Genomic DNA, 25,465 nt, shown 5'->3' with positions numbered 1-25,465 from the left:
AAACACGATTTTAAATATTTACTTGGCGTCTTTTGATTTAGAATTCTGTTGAGTAATATTTGCCTCATAATCAACAATATCATGTTACAATATTTACCTCTGTAACCACGGAACATATTATCTGTTTTTCTTTTCCTCTATTCTGAGTTTTGCCTTAAAAGGTGTCAGTTTTCTTGCCATCTTTTTTTATTTTCTTCTCCTTTCTTTGCATTTATTTTTTTAATGTGTCTGTTGTTTTAGATTCTTATCTGTGCTGAAGATCAGATGTTCGATACCGGCGAAGTGCTTACGTCATTTTTTTCTTTTTGTAATTTCTTGATTGCCCTTTGAAATTCTTTTTCACTCAAAACTATACTTTTCTTTTCTTTGTAGCTGATTAGTTTGGCTTTGGATCTTTGATTCTTTTCACCCCTCCCATAAATCTCAAGCTCTCTATCTTTTCTCTCAGTGTCTCTCTTTGTTTTTCTCTCTCCTCATTCCTTTCGATTTATTAGGAAGTATCTAGATACATACAAAAAAGAATTATTAAAATAAGAATAAATTGTTGATTTCAGCTGACATTGCTCAGTCAGGTCTTCTAAGGATTCATCTATCACATACAACAGTTGGCCCAAGTGGAAGCTGGAATGATAGTCTAGGAATTTGTCCAAGGGAATTCGCCCTTCACAACGAAGATCCATCATATCTTACAAATGCAGAGATCTACGGTGGAATTGACGGTAGGTAATACTACCATGTTTAGACGAAAAAAAAAAAAAAAACAGACAAGGGTTATGCGGGATGTCAATAGCCTAAAATTTTTTGAGTGTGGGCATTGCATTTTATTAGCTTTTCGTCCATTTTTATTGACTGGTTTGGTTTAATCAATAATCTACAAAACAGTACCATAATTCAAAATACTAATTTCTTTAATACCTTTACTTATGGGAAAGAAGCACCCGTTGCTACCAACACGGATTGGCTACCAAATTCTAAAGTTTTCACTTAACTACAACGTGTTTTTTGACTTGCAAAGTGGCAGTAATTATTGATAGTTATTTAAATGATGGTAGATAATATTTTTTCTCTAATTCTATCCCATTATTCATTAAATTTGTCCATAAGTTTAGAGATGGGGCTTCTGAAATTGTATTGCATTTTCACAACTGAAAACAATCATGTTAGCATTTCCATCTTATAGGTTTTATCTTGTTGCATTGTTTAACTCTTTTCACCAATTAAATATAAATGATGGATCAGGAAAAATATAGTGCTTTGTGTTATAGTTTTAATGAATTGCCAAATATGCTGTAGAAGGGATAGGAGGCACCCCACACCTTGTCAATAGCACCTCGGATCCGATTGTTTAAGTGAACGCTGCTCGATCATAAAGACAACAAACTGTATTGTGCCTGGAGTGCGTGTTATATGGTGCAGGGTCTATGGTGCATAGTGTATGCATGATACGAATCAACTAAAAGAGCTAAGGTGCATAAGTATAAAAAATAAACTCATCAGGTGTTGAAGGAACAAGTCACAAGAATGAAAAATAAATCACATCGTGTTTTTTCTGGCAATATATAGGTTCTTGCTAGTAGACAGTCTCCTCAAAACTACAACACCAAGACTTAATTTCATCCTGAATTGAGCGTTTATGTGCCTCTTCCATTGAATTTTTGCGTGTTCTGACAATTAAAAAACAACACTAGAAAAAGTAAAAAAAAATCGCCAAAATTAACTAGCCAAAATAAAAACAACTAGACAAGAAAAGAATCACTAGAAATAAGGATAAATTACTAGGGGTGAAAAACATAAAAACGATACGTACAAAGTTTTGAATCTTAGATCGATGGCTCCTAACTTTTTGTCCAAGTAGCTTTAAAAATTCTGCAAAATTTGGTTGGAAGTGAATAAACAGAAACGGCTTTTTTTGTCAATGATCTGTCTGCAGTATGCTGGTACATATTTTAAGCAGTCAGCACGCTTTTTTCACCTCCAAGGGATGTCAAGTCTCATCTACTATGCCCATAATACAACGTTATAGCTAATCAGTTTGTACCAGAAATTACTGCATTGCAAGAAAATGGTTACATTTATAATGAATTTTTGATAATCACTAATTCATCAATAGAAAATTTTCTTGCAGAGCTTTGAAGGCTCAAAAGTATAGCTTTTGAATATATACTAGAGGCTTTTTATTTTTCTAATGGAATTTATATCTATAGTTATGTCAGTAATATATCTAAGAATAAAAGCGTGGGGGGAAGTAATGCCAGATCTCTACCTTGAAATCTAAACAAATACTTGCAATATGCTCTTAATATCCTATCAGTACTTACAGTTCTTTTTTTCTTGCTGACATACTTTATCGTTAGGTCTGCTCCTTGGGCTAAAAATGAGAGACTGGGACAAGGAATACCTCAAACTGTCCGATTTACTATCATCTTACTACTCAGAAACTGGGGTGGCAAAGGACAGAAGTTACAGAGCATGCAATAGGATTTCAAATTTTTTGGATCCAAATAAAGTCAATCATAACATTTTGAAAGAAGAGGTAAGTGACCTACGCACATAGGCCATACAATTCTCCCAGCTATTAAAATAAAGAAATAGTTAGGGAAGGGGTTGTAAATCAGAAGTTCATACTTTCTTACGCCTAAGCAGAGCAACGATTGCCATTGCCGGATCGCTGAGACATCTCAGTTGTTGGATCGTTATTTGCTGATAGAAAAATGTGTTTCGTAAAAGTAACAAAAACTAATCTTTTGATCCAGTGATGGTAATGCTTCAACCATCCAAAACCAAAACTTATTTCCTATTTATTTATTTAAGAATTAACGACACTTCTTGACTACTAAGGTCCTTGCGTCGGCCCTGCAGTGCATTCCTGCAGCGTGATTCGATCTCTGGGTCCCGTATTACCAAACTAAGGTCAAATCCACTGCGCCACCACAGGGCTCTTATTTCCTATACAAATCTGTTCATCATAACATACATTTTATTATTAGCCTATTCTTCATTTTATTTAATCCTACTTATTTGTTGTTTTTTTTTTCGTTTTTTCTCTTTTATCTGTTCATAACAGCCGGGCCTAGCTAGAAATCTCTGGATAAATTTGCGATTTTATTCTTCGCACTAGCTGTTGGCGTGGCGCGACGCGCCACCCCAACACCTAGTTGGTGGGGGCGCTTCGCGCCCCCCAAGCCCCCCTGCGCGCGTAATTCGTTACGCGCCATTGTAGTTGTGTCCCTGTGTCCCACCTGTGAGTATAGATATATATATATATATATATATATATATATATATATATTTAACTACGTAAAATTTGCGAATATACAACATTATTGGCTGTCCCATTGTCTGTGCATATAAATAGATTGTCAGGTTTACCGACTTTTGAACATGCAACATATAACTTTCCATGGGAAAAACAATCTGTATTCAGATCTATACCTCATTATTCTAATGATTGCCCTTGAGCTTTGTTGATGGTGATTGCTAATCAAACATTCCCTGTGTTCCCGTCGTCATTTATATATCCCCCTGTGCCCCCCGGCGTCCCCGTTGTAGTTTTTTCCCTGTGTTCCGGTTGTCATTAGTGTCCCGGTGTCCCAGTCTGTAATTTCTCTTTGAGTGTCGCGGTCGTCATTTATATTCCCTGTGTCCCGGTGTCCCGGTCGTCATTTTTGTCCCGGTCGTCATTTGTGTTCCGGTGTCCCGGTCTGTAATTTCTCTTTGAGTGTCCTGGTCGTCATTTATATTCCCTGTGTCCCGGTCGTCAATTGTGTCCCGGTGCTTTGTTGGTGGTGATTGCTCATCGAACATTCCTTGTGTCCCGGTCGCTTTCTCTTTGAGTGTCCCGGTCGTCATTTATATTTCCTACTAGCTGTTGGGGTGGCACTTAGCGCCCCCCCCCCCCGCGCGCGTAAGTCGTTATGCAGCATTGTAGTTGTGTCCCACCTGTGAATATAGATATATATATATATATATATATATATATATATATATATATATATATATATATATATATATATATATATATATATATATATATATATATATATATATATATATATATATATATATATATATATATATATATATATATTTAACTACGTAAAACTTGCGAATATACAACATTCTTGGCTGTCCCATTGTCTGTGCATATAAATAGATTGTCAGGTTTACCGACTCTTGAACATGCAACATATAATTGTCCATGGGAAAAACAATCTGTATTCAGATCTATACCTCATTATTCCAATGATTGCCCTTGAGCTTTGTTGATGGTGATTGCTAATCGAACATTCCCTTTTTCCCCGTCGTCATTTATATATCCCCCTGTGCCCCCTGGCGTCCCCGTTGTTGTTGTTTTCCTGTGTCCCGGTCGTCATTTGTGTCCCGATGTCCCGGTCTGTAATTTCGTCAGTTGACAAACATAACGTCAGTCGACACACAAACATGACACAAACATGACAAACATATTTTTATATATATATAGATTTATATTTTTGTGTGTATATGGCCCTTAGGCTTTTGAAATACACTTATCTATATCTATTATCTATCTATATAAGGTATATAATAAATTCTCAGATAATCTCCTATTTATTCAAAGGAAATGCTTGATAATTAAACATTTTACTGGTGATCTTTTGAAAACAAAGTTAACAAAATTATCTTTTTTTTATTTAAAGATACTTTTCTTGCTTTATCTCTCAAGAGGGCTTCAGTCCAGTGGCATTCGGAGATCAAGTCGTCCTTCATATTTTCTTATTTACGTATCTGATCTTTGATATTTCCTTTGCATTATAAATATCATATAAAGTTTTTCTATAATTTCTACATCGTCTCATTTTATCCCTTGCTCCATGTGAATTTTTTTTTTCATAACCAGGAAAAAACTTTGCTTTTGGGAATAGTTATCTGACTGCATCTTTTTTTCATTGCATATAATGCAAAAGGGAAAAACATCTTTGTTATGTACATGCTTATGCAAAAAAAAGTAATAAAAACCTTTTTTTTCTCCTTTTTTGAATGCTCTGTGAAGAATTTAGGAAAAACCTCGTGAAGCATGATTAATGTTTATAAAAATAATAAAGACGATTTCTGAGATTGCTTTAAACTAAATGACAAAATAATGTCATAATTTAATCGTATTTAGTTGCTTACAATTTGCAATTATTTTTTTTTGTCTTTTTAGGCTCTGACCTTCTTAGTTGCATACTATGACAAGGACACAGAAGGCAACCCAGTGTTTAAGCCATCACTTGATAAGTTTGTGAAAGCTAAGCAGTTTATAGACACAACATACAATGATTTAACCAAGCTTTTGAGTAAGTTGTATCTTATATTTGATAATCATTGCATTTTCCTGGAAGGATAACACGAATGTCTGTCTTTGACTAGTTGAAAAAAAAAGATTGCTTCTCAAATACAAGTAAACAGGGATACTCCAGCTCACAAAAACAAAAGCTACCCGGTATACTTGTATGACAGATAGAGCTACAACTGGTACAAGGAGTACAAACAAGAAATTAAATATCATTATGAGGATTTGACCATGGTTGCAGTGGTAGCTGCAACCTAGTAAAGAGCTAACCACAGTCCATAGTAACCAAGAGTTAAAAACGCGTTTTGAAAAAAAAACGCCTAGTGAAAGACGTCATCTGATACTGACTCAGGAATGGTGACTATTATTTCGTTTGTCTTAAAAGTAAAACTTTATTCCGAAAAGAAATTTATGGTGATTTCGAAAAAAAAGCCTGAAATCCCTCAAAAATAGCGTCAGATGAAAATAAAAAACGAACCATTGGAATCAGCATGGTGTATATCCTCATTCATGGAAATTACGGTCCCCCTCTTTGAACAACAAGGAAAATCATTTTTTTTGCATCGGTAGCACTGATCTGTCTCCCGTTTTTTTTTTTTTTTTTTTTTTTTTTTTCAGCAGGCCTAGTGGGCTACAAGAAAATCACAGAGAGATGCTAAAAGGCTCATTCAAAAGCTATTTCTTATATCTACATTATTTTAATAGAATCCACCATCTACAAGTTCCACATGGCACTAAAATGGCGTTTCTGTGCCATTTCTCAAGGGGTGGCACTAACAGGCTACCAAAACATCGTAGACAGATTTTTTATAGCTGTTACAAAAAATATATTGCGAATATCTAAGTTCTTCCTATAGTTTCTACCATCTGCAAGTTCCAAATGGCACTAAAGCGGCACTTTTTTATCGTGTCTCAAGTGGAAAATCCAGGCTATTGGGCTAGCAGAGTTTATAATAGTTATGTTAAACGACTCATTTAAAAGCTTTTATTCACATATACGTGCTTTTCTTTTCAATTTTACCATTCGTAAGTGCAATATAGCACTGAAAACAACACTTTTGGTGCCGCTTCTTAAGGGAAAAAGCTCTGAAGTACAAAAAAGGTACTATTGTAAAAATTATAATCCAGAATCATTAACTGGAGGTTTTCGAGACCCCCTCCCGTACACTCCCCCTCCAAGCTGACTTAGTAAGTTTTCGTAAATCGTCTGCTCATCAATAAGCTACTGAAACATGAGCAGGCTACCACACCATCGTAGACAGATATTTAATAGCTCAAATTAAAAGCTATTTCTTATATCTACTAGGTTTTTACAAATTCAAAAGACTGTTTGTCGTGGTTGAAGCATTAGCTGCAATCTAGTAAAAAGCGAACCACAGCCCATATTAACAAAAAGTTAAAAAAATGTTAAAACAGTCTTTTATTTCTTCTTTTTTTCCCAGGCCTAGCGTTTTACTAGAACATCATAGAGAGACTTAACAGTTCACTCAAAAGCTATTTCTCATATGTACGTGGTCTGTATAAATTCTGCCATCTGCAAGTGTCATATGGTACAAAAAAGCATTTTTTATGCCGTTTCTCAAGTGGTAGGGCTAGCGGGCTACCATAACATCTTAGATAAATTTTTGATACTTCGTATAAAAATATTGCTCAAATCTACGTTCTTCCGATAAATTCCACCTTCTGCAAGGTTCAAATATCACTAAAAGTGGCACTTTTGGTGGCGTGTCTCAAGTGGAAAGGCTGGGGCTATTGGGCTATACCAGAACTTTTTATTAATATTGTTATTATTTAAGAATTAACGACGCTTCTTGACTACTAAGGTCCCTGCGTTGGCCCTGCAGTGCATTCCTGCAGCGTGATTCGAACTCTGGGTCCCGTATTACCAAGCTAAGGTCAAATCCACTGCGCCACCACAGGACGCCAGAACTTTTTAGAGTGAGGTTTAATGGCTCATTTGAAAATTTTGCTCATATCTATGTGCTTTTTATCAATTTCGCCATTCATAAGGCAGATATAGCATTGAAAACAACACTTTTGGTCCCACTTCATAAGTGCAAAATTTTGGAAGCATAAAACGGTATCATTGTAATAATTATAGTAAAAAACCCTTAGCTGGAGGCTTGCAAAAACACCTCCCGCATGTTTCTCCTCCAGACCCCTTAATAAGCTACACAATTAAAGTCCTACAAACACCAACATATGAAATTAAATTATTAGGGGCATGGTTCTGTTAGTACATCGCTGGACTTCAGATTAGATTATCATGCGTTCGATTCCAGCTTGGAATTTTTTTTTCAATCATGGTTTGTCCCTTCTTATGATTACTTTTCAGATAATCCACTATTTTTGCAAATGTGACGCATTCCTTTTTAAAGCATGTCCCGGGAAGGCTCATTTTAAACCTATCAATCATATCTACGTGCTTTTTGTCAATTTTGCCATCCATAAAATTATTGTCAGATTTTTGTCAATTTGCCATAAATATAGCACTATAATCGTCACTTTTGGTGCTTTTTTTTAAGTGGAAGAGTTTGTAAGCATAAATCGGTACCATCGCTATAACTATGTTCCAAAGTCCTTAACTGGAGGTTTATAAAAGCCGCACACATATACTCCCCCTTCAGACCCTCTTAGTAAGTTCCATAAATACACTACTCATCTTAAAAGTAGAAGATTATTTCGAAAACAAATTAACGAAAATTTAAAACTTTTCAGCTAAAAAATCTACCAAAAAGAAAGCTTGAATAATCAGTTTCAAATTGAACCTTCAATCTTCACTCTGTGATGATGCCTGTGTGCTAATTCTAACGGTGGTAATTGAGGGGAAGAGACGTCTTTGTCCCCTTAGTTTTTTCGTGCCACACCAACACCTAGTTGGTGGGGGCACTTCAAGCCCCCCAAGCCCCCCCCCCGCGCGTAAGTCGTTACGCGCCATATTAGTTACGCACCATTGTAGTTGTGTCCCTGTGTCCTACCTGCGAATGTAGATATATATATATATAAATGTATGTTTTTAACTACGTAAAATTTGCAAATATACAACATCCTTCGCTGTCCCATTGTCTGTGCATATAAATAGATTGTCAGGTTTACCGACTCTTGAACATGCAACACATAATTGTACATGGAAAACAATCCGTATTCAGATATATACCGTATTTTTTTAATGACTGCCCTTGAGCTTTGTTGATGGTGATTGCTAATCAAATATTCTCTGAGTCCCCGTCGTCATTTATATATCCCCCCTGTGCCCTTCCGGCGTCCCCTTTGTAGTTGTGTCCCTGTGTCCCGGTCGTCATTTATGTTCCCTGTGTCCCGGTCGGCATTTGTGTCCCGGTGTCCCAGTCAGTAATTTCTCTTTGAGTGCCCCGGTCGTCATTTATATTCCTTGTGTCCCGGTGTCTCGTTCTGTAACGTCATAAAGTCTTCAATGGCTCTGGTGGTGCAGCCAGTTGAGGAAGTTTAACTTTTCTTGAGGCGCAACACATACCCATTGTTTCACCATCAAATTTCAAGGCCTTGCAATATGGACAAGTTTTAGATATAGTCCCGATTTGAACACATCTACTCAAGCTATAATCATCGACTGGGCTGTACCTGAATGCCAGGCTATAATTTTCAGGTTGCTCTTGTGATTCCTCGGCACGCTTTCATTTGGCATTATCTCTTTGAGCCTCAAGCCTGTTTTCATGTTGTTCTTGTGATTCCTCAGCACGATTATTTTTCGGTAATTTCACTTTGAGCCTCAAGTCTGTTTTCACGTTGTTCTTGTGATACCTCGAAACGCTTTCTTTTCTTACTTTCTCTATTAGCCGCAAGCCTTTTGGCATTAACTCTTTGAGCAGCTTCCTCGGCTGTTTCTTTTGCCATTGTAAGATTTATACTAAAACTAGCTTTTTGTTTAGTTTTGTAGGTTTTTTAGTTTTTTTAGTTTTTATTTCTTTTTAGTTTTTTACCTTTTTAATTTTTTCTTTTTTTTCTTTTTTTTCTTTTTAGGTTTTCTTTTTTTTAGTTTTTTCTTTTTTTTGTTTTTTAGCATTTTTAGTTTTAGATATATATATATATATATATATATATATATATATATATATATATATATATATATATATATATATATATATATATATATATATATATATATATATATATATATATATATATATATATATATATATATATATACATATATATATATATATATATATATATATATATATATATATATATATATATATATATATATATATATATATATATATATATATATATATATATATATATAGGCTATATATATATATTATCCTTGTTACACAACAACAAAAATATTAAATTACTTGCGATGGCGTACTGGACGATTCTTCACCTTTAAAGTGAAGGTTCCGAGGTTCGATTCCACGCGTCGCAAGGATATCTCTTAAATCTTGGATTTCTCCACTGACCTGAAATTGACGTAAAATTTTTAGTTTTTTTATTTTTTACTTTTTTAGTTTTTTTTCTTTTTTTCTCTTTAGTTCTTTACCTTCTTTCATTTTTTTATTTTTTTTTAGGTTTTTTTCTTTTTAAGTTTTTCTTTTTATAGTTTTTTCTTTTATTTTTTTTTATTTTTCAGTTTTTTTCTTTTTTTAGTTTTTTTTCTTGTTATTTTTTTTTTAGTTTTTTACCTTTTTTTTCTTTTTTTAGTTTTCTTTTTCTTCTTAATTTTTCACACGTCATATGCAAACCCTGAAACAAAAATACATACAACTTATTTTGATATATATAGATAGTGTAACGGACATACTTACAACCAGGTGGATTTTCATCTAACTGCGCGGTTTTGCGTTCTTTAGCCGCAAACCTTTTGGCATTAACCCTGAAAAGAAAAAACTAAAAAAACCTAAAAAATAAAAAAAAATAAAAAAATAAAAAATGTAAAAAGAAAAAAAAACACTAAAAAAACTAAAAAAAAGAAAAAACTAAAAAAAAAACTGGAATTGCACAAATATTTCAATATATTTTGACAATAGATTAAAGTAATTCGAAAACCTTAAAACAGATACCCAAATATTGAGGTTTATTATAAATTGTTGGAGCTTTAGCATTCTTGGCACGTAAAGATTTTTCCAAGTGTCAATCTTATGAACATTGACAAATTGAAAAAAACAAATCAATAAAAACAAGAAACTAAAAAAAAGAAAACTAAAAAAGAAAAAACTAAGAAAAGAAAAAACTAAAAAAGAAAAAAACTAAAAAAGAAACTGTATCTATATATATAAAAATAAATTGTCTATATGCATGTTTGTTTGTTTGTGGATTTGCATTTGACGTCAATATAAGTATATAAGGCTTTGTATATGACGTCATTATAAGATGACACTACAGACCGGGACACCGGGACATAAATGACGACCGGGACACAGGGAATATAAATGACGACCGACACACTCAAAGAGAAATTACAGACCGTGACACCGGGACACAAATGACGACCGGGACACAGGGAATATAAATGACGACCAGGACACAGGGACACAAATAAAACGGGGACGCCGGGGTCACAGGGGGATATATAAATGACGACGGGGACACAGGGAATGTTCGATTAGCAATCACCATCAACAAAGCTCAAGGGCAATCGTTAGAAAAATGCGTTATAGATCTGAACAGGGATTGTTTTCCCATGGACAATTACTAAGTTGCATGTTCAAGAGTTGGTAAACATGACAATCTATTTATATGGACAGACAATGGGACAGCAAAGAATGTTGTATATTCGCAAGTTTTACGTAGTTAAAAAATCTATATATCTATATATATATATAAATAAGTTGTCTGTGTGTGTGTGTCGAGTGACGTCATGTGTGTGTGTCGACTGACGTCATGTTTGTCGACTGACGAAATTACAGACCGGTACATTGGGACACAAATGACGACCGGGACACCGGGACATAGGGAATATAAATGACGACCGGGACACTCAAAGAGAAAGCGACCGGGACACAAGGAATATTTGATTAGCAATCACCATCAACAAAGCACCGGGACACAAATGACGACCGGGACACAGGGAATATAAATGACGACCGCGACACTCAAAGAAAAATTACAGACTGGGACACCGGGAAACAAATAACGACTGGGACACAGGGAAACAACAACAACGGGGACGCCGGGGGCACAGGGGTATATATAAATGACGACGGGGACACAGGGAATGTTCGATTAGCAATCACCATCAACAAAGCTCAAGGGCAATCATTAGAATAATGAGATATAGATTTGGATACAGATTGTTTTTCCCATGGACAATTATATGTTACATGTTCAAGGGTCGGTAAACCTGACAATCTATTTATATGCACAGACAATGGGACAGCCAAGAATGTTGTATATTCAAAAGTTTTACGTAGTTAAAAATATATATATATATATATATTATCTATATTCAAAGGTGGGAAACAGGGACACAACTACAATGTCGCGTAACTAATATGGTGCGTAACGACTTACGCACGCAGGGGGGCTTGGGGGGGGGGGTGAAGCACCCCTACCAACTGTGTGTTGGGGTGGTGCGAAGCGCCACCCCAACAGCTAGTATAAAAATAAGTTGTTTGTCTCTGTGTCTGTCTACTGACGTCATGTTTGTGTGTCGACTAACGTCATGTTTGTCGACTGATGTCATTATGAGGATTGAGCATTATTCCGTCATGAAGTTATTTGTCGACTGACGTCATGTTTGTCGACTGACGAAATCACAGATCGGGACAACGGGACACAGGGGATATAAATGACGACCGGGACACTCAAAGAGAAATTACAGACTGGGACACCGGGACACAAATAACGACCGGGACACAGGGAATATAAATAACGACCGGGATACAGGGACACAACTAAAACGGGGACGCCGGCGGGCACAGGGGGGATATATAAATGACGACCGGGACACAGTGAACGCTCAAGGGCAATCATTAGAATAATGAGGTATAGATCTGAATACGGAATCGACCATTCACTGTGTCGCCCAACACCTAGTTGGTGGGGCGCCTCGCGCCCCCCCAAGCCCCCCCGCGCGCGTAAGTCGTTACGCGCCATATTAGTTACGTGCCATTGTAGCTGTGTCCCTGTGTCCCACCTGTGAATAGAGATAGATATAAATATATATTTTTAACTACGTAAAACATGCGAATATACAACATTCTTCGCTGTCCCATTGTCTGCGCATATAAATAGCATTTATATTCCCTGTGTCCCGGTCGTCATTTGTGTCCTGGTGTCCCAGTTTGTATTTTCTCTTTGAGTGTCCCGGTCGTCATTTATATTCCCTGTGTCCCAGTGTCCCGGTCGTCATTTGTGTCCCGGTGTCCTGGTCTGTAATTTCTATTCAAACAATCCCTGTGTCTCAGTCGTCAATTATATATCCCGCCTGTGCCCCCGGCGTCCCCGTTGTAGTTGTGTCCCTGCGTCCCGGTCGTCATTTATATTCCCGGTGATTTGTGTCTTGGTGTCCCAGTCTGTAATTTTTCTTTGAGGTTCCGGGTCGTCATTTATATTCCCTCTGTGTCGGTCGTCATTTGTGTCCCGGTTTGTAATTTATCTTTGAGTGTTTTTTCTTTTTAGTTTTTTTAGTTTTTTACATTTTTTCAGTTTTTTTTCTTCTTTATTTTTCAGCATCACTATGAAGTACATATCGCCGAACCTTTGTTTTTTAACTTAAATCTGGTAGGCATTGATGACCTTATCAAAGTCAAAATCCCAAACCCAATCATCATCGCTATCATTTTCAGTTTTGATATGTTTTGACTCTCGCTTTCCAGGTGGATTTTCATCTAACTGCGCGGTTTTGCGTTCTTTAGCCGCAAGCCTGTTTTCTTGCTGTTCTTGTGATTCCTCGGCACGCTTTCTTTTCTTACTTTCTCTATCAGCTGCAAGCCTGTTTTCTTGCTGTTCTTGTGATTCCTCGGCACGCTTTCTTTTCTTACTTTCTCTATCAGCAGCAAGTTTTTTGGCATAGACTCTTTGAGCAGCTTCCTCGGCTGTTGCCATTGTAGGTTCTTCAGTCATTTTACAATTAAACATTTTTCCGTTAACGCTTGTCTTAAATACCATTAATGACGTCACCGTCAAAGCAAAAATGACGACAACTAATTTCATGACGTCAGTCAACACAGAAACATGACGTCACCTGATCCACAGACAGACAGACAACTTATTTTTATATATATAGAAGATAGATAAGTTGTTTGTGTGTTATGTCTGTTACACTTTGTCTGTTACGCCAGATTATATCTTCTATATATATAAAAATAAGTTGTATGTATTTTTGTGTTGAGGGTTTAAATGTAAAAACTGGGAATTGCATAAATATTTCGAAATATTTTGACAATAGATTAATGTAATTTGAAAACCTTAAAAAAGATACTTAAAATTTCAGGTTTATTATAAATTGTTGAGTTTTTGCAAGATTTTTCTAACTGTCAATGTTATAGAATGTTACCAAAAAGCAAAACCAGGCATGCGGTTCAAAGAGAAAGGGCCAGATTAGGAATGTGCAATTAACGTCAACGAAGGAGTGTCGAGGAACTACCAGAGCAACGCGAAACCAGACTTGCTGCTAAAAGAGAAAGTGAAAAAAGAAGGCGTGTCGAGGAATCACAAGAGCAACGTGAAAATTATCGCATGGCATTCAGGTACAGCCCAGTCGATGATTATAGTAGATGTGTTCAAATCGGGACTATGTCTAAAATTTGTCCCTACTGCAAGGCCTTGAAATTTAATGGTGAAACAATGGGAATATGTTGCGCCTCAGGGAAAGTTAAACTTCCTCTACTGGCTGCATCCCCAGAGCCATTGAAGACTTTGCCTACTGGAACTAGGTCAGAATCTAAGCGTTTTTTATCAAACATCAGAAAATATAACTCATGTTTCCAAATGACGTCGTTACGTGCCCAAATCGAAAATCAAGATCAATATATGCCTAATTTCAAAGTAAAAGGGCAAATTTATCATAGAGCAGGGTCCCTTCTACCATTCTCAGGCGAGAATCATAAATTTTTACAATTGTACTTCATCAGTGATATAAATTCTGAATTGAATACACGTCGCGAAATTCCTCCCAACGTTGAAAGACAATCGTTTCCCAATTGCAACATCTTTTCCACAAAAATAATAATTTAGTGCGTCTGTTCAAAACAGCCATCGATTTGATGCCTACTGATACGCATAAAATTGTTATTTCAGTTGACAAAACGCCTCCTGGCCAATATGTGCGTAGATGCAATGCTCCAACTATCGAAGAAGTGGCAATCGTTATGGTCGGTGATCAGTTTTTACCTCGAGATATTATTCTTCATAAGCGAAACGCTCAGTTGGTAAGAATTGCTGAAACTCATCGATGCTACGATGCCCTACAATACCCTATCATTTTTTGGGATGGAGCCGACGGCTATCACTTTATATTAAATTGATGAATCCAGCCACTAACAAAAAAATGAATAAGAAATGCAGTGCAAAGCATTATTATTCCTATAGACTAATGATTCGGCAGGATGAAGACAATTAAATTTTAAAATGCCGTCAATTGTTTCACCAATACGTCGTTGATATGTATGCAAAAATTGAATCATAACGTTTGCTATATATCCGTCTGAATCAGACCAAGCTCTGCTCTGAACAATACATTCATTTGCGAGATGCAGTTGTAAATGACGGTAATACCAAAAAAGTTGGAAGATTAACGATTTTACCTTCGTCATATGCTGGCAGTCCCCGTCATATGCATGAATATGCTCAAGATGCTATTGCGTATGTTCGTCTCTATGGTCGTCCAGATTTATTTATTACATTTACATGTAATCAATTTTGGGACGAGATACGGCAGCTTTTACTTCAAGGACAATCGGCGGTTCATAGACATGACATTACGGCCCGTGTCTTCCGGCAAAAGTTGAAATCACTGATAAACTACATAGTAAAACTTGAAGTGTTTGGGTCAGTGCGATGCTGGATGTACTCAGTAAAATGGCAAAAACGACGTTTGCCACACGCACATATACTAATCTGGCTACATAATAAAATTACTTCTAACGAAATTGATGATATTTCCGCTGAAATACCTAATGAAAATGTCGATAAGGGGTTATATGATATTGTTGTAAAAAATATGATACATGGACCTTGCAGTGCAGTGACCGAAAATTCACCATGCATGGCCAGAGGAAGGTGCACGAAGCAATATCCTCGACTTTTAGTATCAAACACAATTACTGGCAATGATGGTTACCCACAATATAGAAGAAGATCTACTGAAGATGGCAGTAAAACAGCAATAATAAAGAAGCATAACGGTACCACCATCGAAGTAGATAACCAGTGGGTTCTTCCATATTCCCCATTTTATCGAAAACATTTAATGCACACATAAACGTTGAATACTGTAACTCCGTATAGGCAATCAAATACATATGTAAATACGTCAACAAAGGCAGTGACATGGCAGTTTTTGGCTTGCAGTCCGAAATCAAAGATATAGACGAAGTCGTACAATATCAGGCTGGAAGCAGTAATGAAGCTGTTTGGCGAATTCTTTCATTTCCGATACATGAACGTAGTCCAGCTGTTGTTCACTTAGCGGTACATTTACAGAATGGTCAACGTGTTTATTTTTCTGAATCCAACGTGCAACAAAGAGCCCTGAATCCACCGGATACAAAGTTAACTGCTTTCTTTTCGCTATGCAAAAATGATTCGTTTGCAAAAATACTGCTGTATACTGAAGTGCCTTCGTATTACACTTGGAATACTAAAAATAAAGTATTTGAACGTCGAAAACAGGGTAAGTCAGTCGACGGCCAACCTACCATCTTCAAAGATACCACGATAGGAAGACTCTACACCGTTCACCCTAATCAACATGAATACTTCTTTTTACGCCTGCTTTTGGTGAATGTACCCGGTCCGACGTCCTTTGAGTATTTGAGAACTGTAAACGGTACTATACATGACACTTACCGTAGTTCATGCCAACCTTGGAATTTATTGGAGAATGACCGACACTGGGACAACTGCATCAATGAAGTGTGCGAAACGTCAACTCCAAGTCAAATTCGTGCATTGTTTGGCATCATACTAACAACTTGCTCTCCATCAGCTCCTACAGAGTTATGGGAAAAATATAAATCAAAAATGTCCGAAGACATACTCCATCGAAAACGGTTAGAGATGTCAGATATGACTTTTGATTTTACATCAGAAATTTATAACTACACTTTAGTTATTATAGAAGATTTGTGCGTATGTATGGCAAACAAACCTCTTCAGGATTTGGGAATGCCTTCACCTAATCGTACCGCTGCTGCTTCGACATGTGTAGAATTTTATCGTGAACAAAGTTACAGTACGAGTGATCTATTGTCGTATGTACAAAATAACATTTCCAAGTTAACGTCGGAACAAAAAGACATTTATGATACGATAATGCATTGTGTCGATAACAACGTTGGAGAAATTTTCTTTTTGGATGCGCCAGGAGGTACTGGTAAAACATTTGTGATAAAACTGATTCTAGCATCAATTTGATCAAAAAATGATATAGCGTTGGCAATTGCGTCGTCCAGAATAGCCACAACGTTGCTGCCTGGTGGAAGAACTGCCCATTCCGCTTTGAAATTGCCTCTGAATTTGCATTCTACAGAAACTCCCACGTGCAATATTTCCAAATCATCTGGGATGGGTAAAGTATTGCAGCAATGCAAACTTATTATTTGGGATGAGTGCACAATGGCACACAAAAAATCGCTCGAGGCTCTGGATCAATGTTTGAAAGATTTGCGAGGGAATTCGAAACCCTTTGGCAGCGCATTAATATTGCTTGCGGGAGATTTCAGGCAAACATTACCTATAATACCTAGATCAACCCCTGCAGACAAAATGAATACTTGCCTGAAAAATTCTAATTTATGGGCACACGTAAAAAAATTATAATTAACTACAAATATGCGTGTCCGATTGCAAAACGATGACTCTGGTCAAACATTTTCAGATCAATTGCTGGCAATTGGAAACGGAAAGCTCCCAGTAGACTCAATTTCAGGACATATACAACTACCTTCTGAATTCTGTAATTTAGTGACGTCAAAAATGAATTGATTGAAAAAGTATTTCCGAATATTCTAAACAATTATAAAAATAATAAATGGCTAAGTGAAAGAGCGATTCTTGCACCCAAAAATATAGACGTCCACGAAATCCACAATATTGTTTTGACCAAGATTCGAGACCAGGCAGTCCTTTACAAGTCAGTCGACACAGTTTTGGAACCAAATGAGGCGGTTAATTATCCATCTGAATTTTTAAATTCCTTGGATCTTTCAGGGTTTCCACCACACGTGCTACAACTAAAAATAGGCGTACCAATAAAACTGTTAAGAAATATCAACCCACCAAAGCTTTGCAATGGCACGTGACTTGCCGTAAAAAAAAACAATGGAAAACGTAATAGAGGCCACAATCTTGACAAGGCCTTTTGAGGGTGAGGCTGTTCTTATTCCTCGCATTCCCATGATTCCAACGGATCTGCCTTTTTCAATTTAAAAGATTGCAATTCCCAATTGGATTAGCATTTGCAATCACCATCAACAAAGCTCAAGGTCAATCATTAGAAAAATGTGGTATAGATCTTAATGCTGATTGTTTTTCCCATGGAAAACTGTATGTTGCATGTTCGAGGGTCGGTAAACCTGACAATCTATTTATATGCAGCGACAATTGGACAGCGAAAAATGTTGTATAATCGCAAGTTTTACGCAGTTAATTTGTATTGTATCGATCTATCTATCTATCTATATAAAAACGAGTCGTGTGTATGCATGTTTGTTTGTTTGTAAAAAGAGCGTTTGCATTTGACGTCATTATTAGTACGGTATTAGTTTACGTAGTTCAAAACACATATATAAATCTATCTATATTCATAGGTGGTACATAGGGACACAACTACAATGGCGCGTAATTAATATGGCGCGTAATGACTTAAGCGCGCGGGGGGGGCTTGGGGGGGGGGGCGAAGCGCCCCCACCAACTAGGTGTTGGGGTGGCGCGAAGCGCCACCCCAACAGCTAGTCTATATAAAAATAAGTTGTCTGTGTGTCTGTCGAGTGACGTAATGTCATCATGTCATGTCGTCATGAAGTTAGTTGTCGTCATGTTTGTTATGACCATGACGTCATTAAAGGTATTTAAGAAAATCGTTCAAAGACAAATTTTTAATTGTAAGAAGATCGTGGACGGAAAAATGTTTAATTGTAAAATGACTGAAGAACCTAAAATGGCAACAGCCGAGGAAGCTGCTCAAAAAAAAGCTTCCAAAAAGGAACCTACTGCACAAAAAAAAACTAAAAGGAAAAAAGAAAAAGAAACTAAAAAAACAAAAAAAAAAGGGAAAAATACAAAAATTTATTTCATCATATACCAATTCATAAGCGAATGTATATACAGACCGGGACACCGGGACACAAATGACGACCGGGACACAGGGAATATAAATGACGACCGGGACACAGGGACATAACTACAACGGGGACGCCGGGGGGCACAGGGGTATATATACATGACGACGGGGACACAGGAAATGTTCGATTAGCAATCACCATCAACAAAGCTCAAGGGCAATCATTAGAATCATGAGGTATAACTAAAAAAACTAAAAAAGGTAACAAACTAAAAACTAAAAGAAGATCAATTCAAAAACGAATGTATATACAGACCGGGACACCGGGACACAAATGTCCATCATGAGGTATAGACCTGAATACGGATTGTTTTTCCCATGGACAATTATATGTTGCATGTTGAAGAGTCGGTAAACCCGACAATCTATTTATATGCACAAGCAATGGGAGAGCGAAGAATGTTGTATATTCGCAAGTTTCACGTAGTTAAAAACATATATATATATCTATCCATATTCACAGGTGGGACACAGGGACACAACTACAATGGCGCGTAACTAATCTGGCGCTTACGCGCGCGGGGGGGCTTGGGGGGGGGAGAAGTGCCCCCACCAACTAGCTGTTGGGGTGGCGCTTCACGCCACCCCGACACCTAGTTAGTGGGGGTGCGTAAGTCGTTACGCGCTATTGTAGTTGTATCCCTGTGTCCCACCTGTGAATATATATATATATATATATATATATATATATATATATATATATATATATATATATATATATATATATATATATATATATATATATATATATATATATATATATATATACTAGCTGTTGGGTATCCCTTCGCGCCACCCCAACACCTAGTTGGTGGGACGCTTCGCGCCCCCCCGAGCCCCCCCGCGCGCGTAAGTCGTTAAGCGCCATATTAGTTACGCGCCATTGTACTTGTGTCCATGTGTCCCACCTGTGAATAGAGATAGATATAAATATATGTTTTTAACTACGTAAAACATGCGAATATACAATATTCTTCGCTGTCCCATTGTCTGTGTATATAAATAGATTGTCAGGTCCCTGTGTCCTGTGTCCTGGTCGTCATTTATATTTCCTGTGCCCCGGTCGTCATTTGCGTCCCAAGGTTCCAGTTTGTAATTTCTCTTTGAGTGTCCCGGTCATCATTTATATTCACTGTGTCCTGGTGTCCCGGTCGTCATTTGTGTCCCGGTGTCCCGGTGTGTAATTTCTATTCGAACAATCCCTGTGTCCCGGTCGTCGTTTATATATCCCACCTGTGCCCCCGGCGTCCCCGTTGTAGTTGTGTCCCTGTGTCCCGGTCGTCATTTATATTCCCTGTGTCCCGGTCGTGATTTGTGCACCTAGTTGGTGGGGCGCTTCGCGCCCCCAAGCCCCCCCCCCGCGTGCGTAAGTCGTTACGCGCCATATTAGTTACGCACCATTGTAGTTGTTTCCCTGTGTCCCTCCTGTGAATAGAGATAGATATAAATATATGTTTTTAACTACGTAAAACATGCGAATATACAACATTCTTCGCTGTCCCATTGTCTGTGCATAAAAGAGGATTGTCAGGTTTACTGACTCTTGAACATGCAACATATAATGGTCCATGGGAAAAACAATCCGTATTCAGATCTATACCTCATTATTCTAATGATGTGTCCCTGTGTCCCGGTCGTCATTTATATTCTCTGTGTCCCGGTCGTCATTTGTGTCCCGGTGTCCCAGTTTGTAATTTCTCTTTGAGTGTCCCGGTCGTCATTTATATTCCCTGTGTCCCGGTGTCCCGGTCGTCATTTGTGTCCCGGTGTCCCGGTCTTAAATCTCTATTCGAACAATCCCTGTGTCCCGGTCTTCATTTATATATCCCGCCTGTACCCCCGGCGTCCCCGTTGTAGTTGTGTCCCTGTGTCCTGGTCATCATTTATATTCCCTGTGTCCCGGTCGTGATTTGTGTCCGGGTGTCCCAGTCTGTAATTTCTCTTTGAGGTTCCCGGTCGTCATTTATATTCCCTCTGTCTCGGTCGTCATTTGTGTCCCGGTCTGTAATTTCTCTTTGAGTGTTTTTTCTTTTTATTTTTTTTAGTTTTTTACCTTTTTTCAGTTTTCTTTTTCTTCTTTATTTTTCAGCGTCACTGTGAAGTACATATCGCCGAACCTTTGTTTTTTAACTTAAATCTGGTAAGCATTGATGACCTTATCCAAGTCAAAATCCCAAACCCAATCATCATCACATCTTTTTCAGTTTTGATATGTATTGACTCTCGCTGTCCAGGTGGATTTTCATCTAACTGCGCGGTTTTGCATTCTTTAGCCGCAAGCCTGTTTTCTTGCTGTTCTTGTGATTCCTCGGCACGCTTTCTTTTCTTACTTTCTCTATCAGTCGCAAGCCTGTTTTCTTGCTTTTATTGTAATTCCTCGGCACGCTATGCGAATATACAACATTCTTCGCTGTCCCATTGTCTGTGCATATAAATAGATTGTCAGGTTTACTGACTCTTGAACATGCAACATATAATTCTCCATGGGAAAAACAATCCGTATTCAGATCTATACCTCATTATTCTAATGATATGTCCCTGTGTCCCGGTCGTCATTTATATTCCCTGAATTCCCTGTGTCCCGGTCGTCATTTATATTCCCTGTGTCCCGGTCGTGATTTGAGTCCGGGTATCCCAGTCTGTAATTTCTCTTTGAGGTTCCCGGTCGTCATTTATATTCCCTCTGTCTCGGTCGTCATTTGTGTCTCGGTCTGTGATTTCTCTTTGAGTGTTTTTTCTTTTTAGTTTTATTTAGTTTTTTACCTTTTTTCTTTTTTCAGTTTTCTTTTTCTTCTTTATATTTCAGCGTAACTATGAAGTACATATCGACGAACCTTTGTTTTTTTAACTTAAATCTGGTAGGCATTGATGACCTTATCCAAGTCAAAATCCCAAACCCAATCATCATCGCTATCATTTTCAGTTTTGATATGTTTTGACTCTCGCTGTCCAGGTGGTTTTTCATCTAACTGCGCGGTTTTGCGTTCTTTAGCCGCAAGCCTGTTTTCTTGCTGTTCTTGTGATTCCCCGGCACGCTTTCTTTTCGTACTTTCTCTATCAGCCGCAGACCTGTTTTCTTGCTGTTCTTGTTATTCCTCGGCACGCTTTCTTTTCTTACTTTCTCTATCAGCAGCAAGCTTTTTGGCATAGACTCTTTGAGCAGCTTCCTCGGCTGCTGCCATTGTAGGTTCTTCAATCATTTTACAATTAAACATTTTTCCGTGAACGAATGTCTTAAACACCTTTAATTACGTCATCGTCATAACAAACATGACGACAACTAACTTCATGACGTCAGTCGACACACAAACATGACGTCACTCGACACACACACACACACAGACAACTCATTTATCTATCTATCTTATATATCTATCTTCTATATATATAAAAATAAGTTGTCTGTCTGTGTGTCTGTCTGTGGATCAGGTGACGTCATGTTTCTGTGTTGACTGACGTCATGAAATTAGTTGTCGTCATTTTTGCTTTGACGGTGACGTCATTCAAGATATTTAAGACATATGTTCACGTAGAAATCTATTAATGTTTAAGTTTACAATGACTGATGAACTTACCATGGCAAAAGCCGATGAAGATGCTCAAAGAGTCTATGCCAAAAAACTTGCTGCTGATAGAGAAAGTCAGAAAAGAAAGCGTGCCGAGGAACTACCAGAGCAACGCGAAGGCAGACTTGCTGCTAAAAGAGAAAGTGAAAAAAGAAGGCGTGCCGAGGAACCAAAAGAACAGCAAGGAAACAGGCTTGAGGCTGATAGAGAAAGAAAGAACAGAAAGCGTGCCCAGGAATCAAAAGAACAGCAAGGAAACAGGCTTGAGGCTGATAGAGAAAGAAAGAACAGAAAGCGTGCCGAGGAACTACCAGAGCAACGTGGAAGCAGACTTGCTGCTAAAAGAGAAAGTGAAAAAAGAAGGCGTGCCGAGGAATTACAAGAACAGCAAGAAATCAGGCTTGCTGCTGATAGAGAAAGTAAGAAAAGAAAGCGTGCCGAGGAATCACAAGAACAGCAAGAAATCAAGCTTGCTGCTGATAGAGAAAGTAAGAAAAGAAAGCGTGCCGAGGAATCAGAGCAACCTGAAAGTTATCGCCTGGCATTCAGGTACAACCCAGTCGATGATTATAGCTTGAGTAGATGTGTTCAAATCGGGACAATGTCTAAAATTTGTCCCTATTGCAAGGCCTTGAAATTCAATGGTGAAACAATGGGAATGTGTTGCGCCTCAGGAAAAGTTAAACTTCCTCTATTGGCTGCACCACCAGAGCCATTGAAGACTTTCCTTACTGGAACTACGTCAGAATCTAAGCGTTTTTTTGTCAAAAATCAGAAAATACAACTCATGTTTCCAAATGACGTCGTTTGGAGCCCAAATCGAAAATCCAGATCAATTTATGTCTACTTTCAAAGTAAAAGGGCAAATTTATCATAGAGCAGGGTCCCTTCTACCATTCTCAGGCGAGAATCATAAATTTTTACAATTGTACTTCATCAGTGATAGAAATTCTGAATTGAATGCACGTTGCGAAATTTCTCCCAACGTTGAAAGGACAATCGTTTCCCAATTGCAACATCTTTTCCACGAAAATAATAATTTAGTGCGTCTGTTCAAAACAGCCATCGATTTGATGCCTACTGATACGCATAAAATTGTTATTTCCGCTGACAAAACGCCTCCTGGCCAACATGTGCGTAGATACAATGCTCCAACTATCGACGAAGTGGCAATCGTTATGGTCGGTGATCAGTTTTTACCTCGAGATATTATTCTTCATAAGCGAAACGCTCAGTTGTTAAGAATTGCTGAAACTCATCGATGCTACGATGCCCTACAATATCCTATCATTTTTTGGGATGGAGCCGACGGCTATCACTTTAATATTAAATTGATGAATCCAGCCACTAACAAAGAAATGAATAAGAAATGCAGTGCAATGCATTATTATTCCTATAGACTAATGATTCGGCAGGATGAAGAAAATTATATTTTAAAATGCCGTGAATTGTTTCACAAATTCGTCGTTGATATGTTGTGCTAAAATTGAATCAGAATGTTTGCTATATATCCGCCTGAATCAGACCAAGCTCCGCTCTGAACAATACATTCATTTGCGAGATGCAGTTATAAATGACGGTAATACCACAAACGTTGGAAGATTAACAATTTTACCTTCGTCATATGCTGGCAGTCCCCGTCATATGCATGAATATGCTCAAGATGCTATTGCGTATGTTCGTCTCTATGGTCGTCCAAAATTATTTATTACATTTACATGTAATCAATCTTGGGACGAGATACTGCAGCTTTTACTTCAAGGACAATCGGCGGTTCATAGGCATGACATTACGGCCCGTGTCTTCCGGCAAAAGTTGAAATCACTGATAAACTACATTGTAAAACTTGAAGTGTTTGGGTCAGTGCGATGCTGGATGTACTCAGTGGAATGGCAAAAACGAGGTTTGCCACACGCACATATACTAATCTGGCTACATAAAAAAATTACTTCGAACGAAATTGATGATGTGATTTCCGCTGAAATACCTGATAAAAATGTCGATAAGGAGTTACAGGATATTATTGTAAAAAATATGATACATGGACCTTGCGGTGCACTGAACGAAAATTCACCATGCATGGCCAAAGGAAGGTGCACAAAGCAATATCCTCGACTTTTAGTATCAAACACAATTACTGGCAATGATGGTTACCCACAATATAGAAGAAGATCTACTGAAGATGGCGGTAAAACAGCAATAATAAAGAAGCGTAACGGTACCACCATCGAAGTAGATAGCCAGTGGGTTGTTCCATATTCCCCATTATTATCAAAAACATTTAATGCACACATAAACGTTGAATACTGTAACTCCGTAAAGGCAATCAAATACATATGTAAATACGTCAACAAAGGCAGTGACATGGCAGTTTTTGGCTTGCAGCCCGAAATCAAAGATTTCGATGAAATCGTACAATATCAGGCTGGAAGATACATAAGCAGTAATGAAGCTGTTTGGCGAATTCTTTCGTTTCCGATACATGAACGTAGTCCAGCTGTTGTTCACTTAGCGGTACATTTACAGAATGGTCAACGTGTTTATTTCACGGAAACCAACGTGCAACAAAGAGTCCTGAATCCACCGGATACAACATTAACAGCTTTTTTTCGCTTTGCAAAAATGATTCTTTTGCAAAAAAACTGCTGTATACTGAAGTGCCTTCGTATTACACGTGGAATACTAAAAATAAAGTATTTGAACGTCGAAAACAGGATAAGTCAGTCGACGGCCAACCTACCATCTTCAAAGATACCACGATAGGAAGACTCTACACCGTTCACCCCAATCAACATGAATGCTTCTTTCTACGCCTGCTTTTGGGGAATGTACCCGGTCCGACATCCTTTGAGTATTTGAGTACTGTAAATGGTACTATACATGACACTTACCGTAGTGCATGCCAAGCTCTGAATTTATTGGAGAATGACCAACACTGGGATAACTGCATCAATGACGCGTGCGAAACGTCAACCCCAAGTCAAATTCGTGCATTGTTTGGCATCATTTTAACAACTTGCTCTCCATCAGCTCCTACAGAGTTATGGGAAAAATATAAGTCAAAAATGTCCGAGGATATACTCCATCGAAAACAGTTAGAGA

General features: G+C 37.7%; 1 protein-coding gene across 2 annotated transcripts in view; it reads left to right on the top strand.

The window, feature by feature from the left end:
* Window positions 1-25,465, top strand: part of LOC136033098 (uncharacterized) — a 127,146-nt gene that overhangs the window by 55,436 nt on the left and 46,245 nt on the right. For both annotated transcript variants that reach the window (XM_065713711.1, XM_065713721.1), the window contains exons 7-9: window positions 555-719; window positions 2,355-2,533; window positions 5,183-5,315. In XM_065713711.1, the coding sequence (XP_065569783.1) occupies window positions 555-719; window positions 2,355-2,533; window positions 5,183-5,315 (477 nt within the window). The remainder of the gene's footprint in view (window positions 1-554; window positions 720-2,354; window positions 2,534-5,182; window positions 5,316-25,465) is intronic.

Source organism: Artemia franciscana, chromosome 1, assembly GCF_032884065.1.
Source record: "Artemia franciscana chromosome 1, ASM3288406v1, whole genome shotgun sequence".
Classification (NCBI taxonomy): Eukaryota; Metazoa; Arthropoda; class Branchiopoda; order Anostraca; family Artemiidae; genus Artemia; species Artemia franciscana.
The sequence above is the reverse complement of the archived record's forward strand: the minus strand, read 5'-3'. Positions and strand labels throughout refer to the sequence as shown.